General features: G+C 37.7%; 1 protein-coding gene across 11 annotated transcripts in view; it reads right to left on the bottom strand.

The window, feature by feature from the left end:
* NFAT5 (nuclear factor of activated T cells 5) overlaps nt 1-10239 on the bottom strand; it is a 119926-nt gene that overhangs the window by 29168 nt on the left and 80519 nt on the right. For all 11 annotated transcript variants that reach the window (XM_040442951.1, XM_040442947.1, XM_040442948.1 and 8 more), the window contains 2 exons: nt 8013-8147; nt 7841-7893 (listed from right to left, as the gene is read on the bottom strand). In XM_040442951.1, the coding sequence (XP_040298885.1) occupies nt 7841-7893; nt 8013-8147 (188 nt within the window). The remainder of the gene's footprint in view (nt 1-7840; nt 7894-8012; nt 8148-10239) is intronic.

Below are 10239 nucleotides of genomic sequence, written 5' to 3'. Positions count from 1 at the left end.
AACAAAACAAAACAAAACAAAACAAAACAAAACAAAACAAAACAAAAACACATTTTTAAGCCAGGTGAAAAAAAAAAAACAAAACATGTATACATGTGTGTATGTCCACAGATACTGAGGGACAAAAATCTGAGAGCACAGATTCAGTGCACATGAGGTCATCAAGAAATGTACCTGCAATGATCCAATTTCTAAGAAACAGTTTTAAAATTCCATCCACTCTTAATTTTACTCTTTTGTTTAAACACTGTAACTATGTCACAAACTACCTACAGTTAAAGAAATGGTTGAATAGATGTTCTTGTGAGGTGTCCTCCTCGTTTGTATTTAAAAACTTTTATTACACTTGCTTTGGAGAGCATACTTAAACTTAATTTGAAATCTTTAAAAAACTAGAGAGCTTGGGTGGCTCAGTTGGTTAAGTGTCTGACTTTGGTTCAGGTCATGATCTCACGGTTCATGAGTTTGGGCCCTGCATCAGACACTGTGCTGACAGCTCAGAGTCTGGACCCTGCTTTGGATTCTGTGTCTCCCTCTCTCTCTGCCCCTCTCCCACTTATACTCTATCTCTCTCAAAAACAAACATTAAAAATTTTTTTTAAAAATGGAATCTTTAAAAAACCAAATGAGGGGCGCCTGGGTGGCTCAGTCGGTTAGGCGTCCAACTTCAGTTCAGGTCACGATCTCGCGGTCTGCGGGTTCGAGCCCCACGTCGGGCTCTGGGCTGATGGCTCAGAGCCTGGAGCCTGCTTCCGATTCTGTGTTTCCCTCTCTCTCTGCCCCTCCCCCGTTCATGCTGTGTCTCTCTCTGTCTCAAAAATAAATAAACGTTAACAAAAAAAAAAATTTTAAAAACCAAATGAACTGGGGCACCTGGGTGGCTCACTCAGTTAAGTGTCTAAGTTCAGCTCAAGTCATGATGTCATGGTTTGTGAGTTTGAGCCCCACATCGGGCTCTGTGCTGACAGCTCAGAGCCTGGAGATTGCTTTAGATTCTGTGTCTCATTCTCTCTCTGCCCCTCCCCTGCTTGTGCTCTGTCTCTCAAAAAATAAATGTAAAAAAAAAAAATTTAAAACAAACACAAATGAACCTATTTAAAAACAAATTTTTTTAAAACGTTTATTTACTATTAAGAGACAGAGAGAGACAGAGCATGAGCATGGGAGGGGCAGAGAGAGAAGGAGACACAGAATTCGAAGCAGGCTCCAGGCTCTGAGCTGTCAGCACAGAGCCTGACGCGGGGCTCCAACCCACAAACCGCGAGATCATGACCTGAGCCGCAGTCAGACACTTAACCGACTGAGCCACCCAGGTGCCCCCAAATGAACCTATTTCGATACTAATCCTTCATACTGCCTCAATCTGAATCTAGAAATTTTACAAGTGATTTGAAATAAAAAAATAAGTAAATTATGAATAGTGACAGAAAGTTTGCTTCTTTAGAGGTGCCTGGGTTAAGTTAAGAATCCTGCTTGGGATTCTCCTTCTTCTTCTCTCTCTCGCAAACTTTTATTTATTTTTAATATTTATAATGTTTACTTATTTTGAGAGAGAGCGAGAGAGAGAAAAAGTACACACGAGGTGACAAATGGCAGAGAGAGAGAGAGAGAGAGACAGAATCCCAAGCAGGCTCTATGCTGGCAACACAGAAACTGCTATGGGGCTCGATCCCACAAACCCTAGGATCATGACCTGAGCCCAAATCGAGAGTCCAATGCTTAACCGACTGAGCCACCCAGGCTCTAGTTCCCTTTATTATTATTATTATTTTAAACTTTATTTATCTTAAGAGAGAGCAGGATAGAGAGAGTGCAAGCAGAGAAGGGGCACAGAGAGAGAGGGAGAAAGAGAGAATCCCAGGCAGGCTTCGCAGTGTCAGCGTGGAGCCCGACGTGGGGCTCAAACTCATGACCCATGAGATCATGTGATCCAAGCCAAAACCAAGAGTCAGATGCTTAACTAACTGAGCCATCCAGGCGGCCCCCGCCTCTAGTTCCCTTTTTGAATCACTTCCACATTTCAAGCTGTGAAACTCTCTTGCTTTCTTTCAAAACAAACTTATCTTTAACACTATATGTAAATGCACATATAGAGAGAAAAAAAAGACTATATGTATATCTATATATATGTATGAGATCTATTACAGATTGATTTTTAAGATATATATCTTTTATATATATTTAATGGGCAATTCCTACAGAATTCATCTGGAATTGTTAAAATGGTAATAAATAAAATGACCCTGCATACCTATTATGGCTTTGAATAGAAGAGCCAAATATTAAACAACGAACTGTTTTCCCAGATTTCATTAATCTGAATTTTTAAATAATAAAAAAGTTTAGTATCTGAGGAGTTGATTTGGGGATTGCAAATGAATAGTCATTACAATTATTCATAATTGTAATTTGCAAAGTTATCTTTACTTTTAAAATATTTTTAAAGTTTATTTTTTTATTTTGAGAAAGAGCATGAGAACGCACAGTAGGGGCAGAGAGAGAATCCCAAGAAGGCTCTGCACTCTTAGTGCAGCGCCCTACACAGGGCTTAAACTCACAAACTGCAAGATCATGACCTGAGCTAAACCAAGAGTCAGATGCTTAACCAACTGAGCAACCCAGGCACCCCAGCAAGGTTACCTTTAAGTGGTCTTTTCTACTATACTATCTTTTCATCAATTTTTAATATTGTGGAGGTCCTTTTAGCTTTTCTGTAGAGGCCTGATATTTCTGTATGGACCACAATTTCTTTTCTGTTGCTGTTTGAGTATCCTTCCCTCTAAATGTTTAATATTTTAAATAGATTTTATTTTTTTTAAGTAATTTCTACATGTGGGGCTCAAAACCACAATCCCTAGATCAAGAGTCACATGCACCACTGACTGAGTCAGCCAAGCACTCCTAAATGTTAATTTTTTTAAATTTTAATATAATCTGTTGGATCAATTCTTTATATCTCCACTGTGATTCCCATTCTAAAACACTTCCCAGAGAGTCCCTTAAGAAAAAAAAGAAAAAAAAAAAAAAAAAGAGAGAAAGTTCTCTGAAAAAGATAAACTTAAAAATGAAGACAAGAACCACAGAATTAATGAAAAATCATATTATGTTTTAGTTTGTTATACATACTTGCTTGCAAAAACCCCAGGACCTCTAGATATAGCCACCAAATAAGGACATTAACTCCTTTTCATTCCACCATGTCTTATTTTTATGATTACTCTTCTTTAATCTATGGTAGCTGGCATTAACTACCCTGCAAAAAAGTGTTTTAAGAATATTAGCTACCCCATGCCTCAAAGGTAAAGAAGGAAGGAAGGAAAAAAGGATAAAGGAAAGAATGGAGAAGAAAGGAAGGGGGAGAGGGGGAGGTAGACAAAGAAGAGGAGGAAGAGGAGGAGGAGGAAGAGGGAGGACAAGGAGGAGGAGGAGGAACAAAGACTTCTTAATATTTCGTTCTATATGAGACAGCAAGTTAAGACTATAATTTGTTTGGGGACATCTTATTAATATTTTGTGTAATTTATAGGGTGAGTTTCTCCGTCTCCAGAACTAATTTTCTTATCCAAAAAGCTGCATCACAGGATAAGGTGATACACAGATAGATAGATAGAAAGAAAGGAAGGGAGGGAGGGAGGAAGAAAAGAAAAAGAAAGAAAGAAAGAAAGAAAGAAAGAAAGAAAGAAAGAAAGAAAGAAAGAAAGAAAGAAACACAGGCATATTACTAGCAAGGGAGTTTACATTAATCTAACCAACTCATCAAAACCCAAAACATGTTTATGGCACACACAGAAGTACTGCATGGATAAATAAACCTTCAGTCAGGACCAAACTATAGGTATGCAAAAACCTGGTTGAAATCAGGGTTTGAAGTGTCCTCAGGAAGAAAAAGGAACCACAGACCCTAGAGTCCTCTTTTTCTTCAAAGTAAATAAAATAAACTAACAAGTTTTTCATGAGTATCTGTTAAGTGCTTAATATTATGAGGAACACAGAAGAGTCATATTACATTGCCCCTAACTTCTAGAAGTCCTCAAGAGGAAGCCACTGTTGGTTCATGGAGAGTGGGAATGGTCTGATCTAATAACTTGTATAAGAAATCATAAAATGTTAGAAGGAACCTCAAATAATCTAGTAAAAAAAATTGTTTTGAGACAGAGGGGGTGCAAGTGAGTGAGGGGCAAAGAGAGAGAGAGAGAGAGAGACAGAGAGGGAGAGAGAGAAGCAGGGCTCACCTGAAGCAGGGCTCATGTTTACCTGAAGCGGGGCCTGAGCTTACCCAATGTGGGCCTCGAACTGAGTTCATGACCCGAGCTGAAGTCAGATATTTAACAACTAAGCCACCCAGGTGCCCCCATCTAGTAAAATTTTATAGACTAGAAAACTGGGGCACAAAAGTGTTTTTTTCTCTTATTTAGGTAACATAGATGGTTAATGACAAAGCAAGTGCTAGAACTGCAGTTACGACAGAGATTGGCCAGGGGCGCCTGGGTGGCTCAGTCAGTTAAGTGTCCAACTTTGGCTCACGTCATGATCTCATGGTTTGTGAGTTCAAGCCCAGCGTTGGGCTCTGTGCTGACAGCTCAGGGCCTGGAGCTTGCTTCAGGTTCTGTGTCTCCCTCTCTTTCTCTCTCTCTCTCAAAAATAAATAAAAACATTAAAATAAATATCAGCAAAACTGAAAGCCAACCGACACAATGTGAGAAGATATTTGCAAATGACATATCAGAGAAAGGGTTAGTATCCAAAATCTACAAAAAACTTATCAAACTCAACACCCAAAAAACAAATAATCCAGTGAAGAAAGGGGCAAAAGACATAAATAGACACTTCTCCAAAGAAGACATCCAGATGGTCAACCGACACATGAAAAAATGCTCAACATCACTCATCATCAGGGAAATACAAAGCAAAACCACAATGAGATACTGCCTCACATCTCTCAGAATGGCTAACATTAACAACTCAGGCAACCACAGATGTTGGCAAGGATGCAGAGAAAGAGGATCTCTTTTGCCCTGCTGGTGGGAATGCAAGCTGGTGCAGCCACTCTGGAAAACAGTATGGAGGTTTCTCAAAAAACTAAAAATAGAACTAGTCTACGACCCAGCAATTGTACTACTAGGCATTTATCCAAGGGATACAGGTGTGCTGTTTCAAAGGGACACATGCACCCCCAGGTTTATAGCAGCACTATCAACAATAGCCAAAGTATGGAAAGAGCCCAAATGTCCATCGATGGATGAATGGATAAAGAAAATGTGGTATACATACATACAGTGGAGTATTACTTGGCAATCGAAAAGAATGAAATCTTGCCATTTGCAACTCTGTGGATGGAACTGGAGGGTATTATGCTAAGTGAAATTAGTCAGAGAAAAGACAAAAATCATATGATTTCACTCATATGAGGACTTTAAGAGACAAAACAGATGAACATAAGGGAAGGGAAACAAAAATAATATAAAAACAGGGAGGGGGACAAAACATAAGGGACTCTTAAATATGGAGAACAAACTGAGGGTTGCTGGAGGGGTATGGGAGGGGTGATGGGCTAAATGGGTAAGGGGAATTAAGGAATCTATTGAAATCATTGCTTCACTATATACTAACCAATTTGGATGTAAATTTTACAAAATAAAAAATAAAGTTAAATTAAAAAAAAAAGAAACCGGAACCTCAAAAAAAAAAAAGAAAGAAATGAAAAATAAAATAAATAAATAAAAGTCATGACATCCTTTAAAAAAAAAAAAGACAGAGATTGCCCAGCGGTGCCTGGGTGGATCAGTCAGTTAAGATGCTAACGTCTGCTCAGGTCATGATCTCATGATTCATGAGTTTGAGCTCTGCATCAGCCTCTCTGCTGTCAGCATGGAGCCTGTTTCAGATCCTCTGTCTCCACTCTTTCTGTCCCTCTCCCACTCAGGATCTCTCTTTCTCTCAAAAAACAAAACAAAACAAAACAAAACAAAACAAAACATTATTTTAATAAATTTTAATAAGTTAGCATTTATTATTTAGAAGTTTATAAATAAACTTAACATTCAATAACATTAAAAAAAAAAGAAAGATTGCCCGATGGTATATGCGACAAAGGAATGACTGTTAAGTCCTACTATCTCTTTTTGACAGCATGTGGTAGCATAAACTAGAGGAAAACTTTCTACAAAGCATTTGTCTAGGTATGACACTTTATATGATACCCCCACTTTATATGATACCATATACTTTACTAAGACTAAGGTCTAGTTTTTGGTGATCTTGAAGACCCTAGAATTTCCCGTCTGATAGAAGTTATCTCTGACTGGGGGCTCTGACTATTGAACAGTCAGTACAGAACAATGTGATTTATGAAAGGGACTTATGGCTTGGGTAAACCTCCTAATTGATAATACTCTGCATATTGTCACACATGGATGTGCTGAGAGTGTAAGTAAGGTTTCCCTGAGGGCAACAAAAGCTTTGTCTTTGGGACCTTCCCATACCAAGCTCTACGAATATTTCCCTTTGGCTGGTTCTGATTTGTGTCCTTTTGCTGTAATAAAACTGAAATTAAATATAGTGCATCCTGATTTCTGTGAGTTATTCTAGCAAATCTGAGTGGGGAGTGGGAACCCCTAAATTTGAAGTCATTTGTTAAAAAAACGAGAGTGGTCAGGAGACCCCTGAACTTGTGGCTGGTATCTGAAGTAAGGGCAGCCTTAGGGAATATTGTGCCCTTAGCTTTGAATATGGCAATATGTTATAACAGATATACATTTTAAATTTTACTTTTTAAAAAATAGAAATAAATAAATTTAAAAACTAAAAAGAAATTATAAACGTTTTTGTTTTGTTTTTGTTTTGTTTTGTTTTGTTTTTTAACATTTATTTATTTTTGAGACAGAGACACAGTATGAACGGGGGAGGGGCAGAGAGAGAGGGAGACACAGAATCGGAAGCAGGCTCCAGGCTCTGAGCCATCTGCCCAGAGCCCAACGCGGGGCTCGAACTCGCGGACCGCGAGATCGTGACCTGAGCTGAAGTCGGACGCTTAACCGACTGAGCCACCCAGGCGCCCCTAAACGTTTTTGATAAAATGGTTCATATCTAATTTTTGCCTCTTTCAGCTCTCTGCTTGCTTTCATGTGCTTTGATTCCAATTAGTATTTAATGGTAAATTTTAGGCTTTAGGTATTTTACACATTAGTTTGTTTCTGCTTTGCTGTTCTCTCCCTGTGATATACACCTGTATGTGCTACTCTTCTGCATATGTCTTCTATCTGATTGGCTCATAAATTTATCCTTCTCTTCTTTGCTAGTACCAATTTCTTTAAGTTTGATACCATTTGCTCTACATCCTAATTCTCAAGTCAGTTTTTTTATCCTTGTTTTTAAGCTCTTTTTCCTTGTCATTTTGAGAATAATACACATGATGAGGTCCTACAAACACAGACTCTTTAACAGAAGTATAACAAACAGTACCTCTGCAAAAAAAAGTAACTGACAAACAAAACACTTCAGGTACTCAACAAATAAGTTTCCCTTTGATTTAACCAAATAGTAGGTTAGGATAATCCAAATCCTCAGAGCAAACAAATCTTATAAAAGAAATGTCTCATTTATTAAAAATGATAATTTACCAATGCTCCTAATTTTTAAAAATAGAGAACTGTGGAATAATTCTACTTCAATTAAAGAAACTCAAGAAAGAAAATGAAATGATTTATATGAAACCCACATAAAGAAGAAATTTAATCTGTTGATTCAGGAAAATTTCAGAACAAAACTGAATTTCTCAGAGAGTAAACAAACTAAAAACAAAACAAAATAAAAACAAACTATAGAAAGGCTTAAATTATACCTGATGAAATAATTCCATGTCAATTTCAGCTTCTGACTTCCAAGAGTTTTCATCTGATTGAAATAAAAACAGTAATTTACTAAAATTTTGAAACTTTTTTTACTTTGTAACTATACCTTTATAACAAAGTATAACATGCAACAATCTCGGTACCAGTACTATGCCTACTTACCAGAAACATTTTCTTGGAAAATAACTTTAGTTCCTTTCAGAAAGTTCTTGCCGATTAAAAATACTTCTTCCTCTCCTTTCACTGAACAGCTATGCAAGCTTTTCTTTAAGATTTCTGGCACTCCTGCTGGCTGAGCTGTGGGTACACATAAGCGTTCCATAAAAAGAACCACCAACACTTATTTCTTTTCTAAAATCAACTCAATTATCCAGTTCTAAAGAAGTTCTCTTTGTTGACCCCTGAGTTTGACTTCCTGGACTGTGCAACTTAACTTTCACCCTAACAGAGAAAAAAAAAACCCAGGAAAGCCCTATTAATTTTTACTAACTCTTAAAAGATTTTGTAGGGATGGATTAATGTCTAAGATTAGGTTTTATTACATGTCATCTTTGTTTTCTCATTATGTGAATAATAAAGTTTTAAAATGTGACCTCAGGCATTTTTTTGTCTTAATATTTTTTAAAAATTCTACTTAAAAACAACCTTGTCCACAACCCTAACCTCAAAAATGTCAGCTATGCTTTGCCATTATAGTACAAGATTTCTGAGGCAATGTGTGCCTCTGAGTGGTACTGACGGTTTCTTTAAGTATCTACACCCAGGACTCAAGAGGCTTCATACCAGAAGAACACCTAAAAACAGACTGAATCCAATTTAGAATAGTTTTTTCTACCAGGGGATGTCCCTGAATTAGGATAACCTGAGCTTAAGAAATAAAATGCACTTGTTTTTAAATTTTTAAATTTAACTAACTAACCACTGCTAAAATTAACAAAGCAGTTGAGGGGCGCCTTGGGTGGCTCAGCCAGTTAAGCGGCTGACTTCAGCTCAGGTCATGATGTCACCCTTCATGGGTTCGAGGCCCACATGGGGCTCCATGCTGACAGCTCAGAGCCTGGAGCCTGATTCAGATTTTGTGTCTCCCTCTCTCTCTCTCTCCTTCTCCCTCACTCGTGCTCTGTCTCTCTCTCCCAAAAATAAGTAAACAGGGGCTCCTGGGAGACTCAGTCAGTTAAGCACCTGACTTTAAGCTCAGGTCATGATCTCACTGTTCCTGAGTTCGAGCCTCACGTCGGGCTCTGTGCTGACAGCTCAGAGCCTGGAGCCTGCTTCGGATTCTGTGTCTCCCTCTCTCTTTGCCCCTCCCTCACTCATGCACTCTCTCCCTGTCTGTCAAAAATAACATTAAAAAATGTTTTAAAAACATAAGTAAACATTAAAAAAATTTTTTTAAATATAACACAAATAAGTTGGAAAGTACTGAGAGGGGCCAGATCTAACGAATTAATTATAATTAGCCTAACAACTTCCTCATGCCAGGATTTCTGTGAGAATTTTATAGGTATTGCTTAGCAAAACAGGTTTCAAGGTCAAGTAAATCTGGGAAATAATGGATTAAAGTTAAATGAACAAAATTAATATTCAATATATACTATAAATAAATATCCAAGAAGTGAATACAGTATCCAGTTTCCCCCTTATGTTAGACTCCAGAAACATTCTTCCTTACTGATACCTAAGGACTGGTTTTCTGGGATGCTAGTGTATGCAAATAAATACCTTTTAAGTACTCAAAAGAACTGCTCCCCAGGAGGTTAAGCACTTGGACACAGATTATACTATGTGGCATTTTAGTAAACCCTCACAACATATGCACTGCAAAGGTAAATTTAAATATGGCTTATACAACTCACCACCTTCTAAATTAATAAGATATTCCACTAAACTTTAGGAAAAGCTTTTATCTTAGACACTTCTATATTTAAATAGTTAATTTTATCCTTATAAGAATACAATATGGGAAATATTTAATGTCAAAATATTCACTGTTGCTCTTTCCCTAGGTCCTTCCTTGTGGAAAGGCTGTAATTCTTGCTCCACTCGCATCAGGACTGGCCATGTGCCTTGTTTGTATAATGAAATGTGACCTGAAATAATGTGCCAGTTCCAAGGAAAACCTTTATAAGAACCTCACATGGTTCCACCATTTCCTTTTTTCTTCTACTACAAAAATGGCAAAGTTCCAGATAAGGGCAGCTTCTTCAGCCTGGATCCGACAATGAAGAAAATGGATCCACTTCCAAACCACAGTCAGTATTATCACAAAGTGAGGGAGAAGTAGGACTACCGTTGAACGCCACTGAGTTTGTTACTGCAAAATCATTTAGCCTCACTTACTGATACAAGCTAGTAAGTATCCTAGCCTTTTAAAATATTTAAATGGCAA

This window comes from Herpailurus yagouaroundi, unplaced genomic scaffold, assembly GCF_014898765.1.
Source record: "Herpailurus yagouaroundi ecotype Mexico unplaced genomic scaffold, PumYag 190, whole genome shotgun sequence".
NCBI classification, from domain to species: domain Eukaryota; kingdom Metazoa; phylum Chordata; class Mammalia; order Carnivora; family Felidae; genus Herpailurus; species Herpailurus yagouaroundi.
This window is presented reverse-complemented; position numbering and strand designations above follow the sequence as displayed.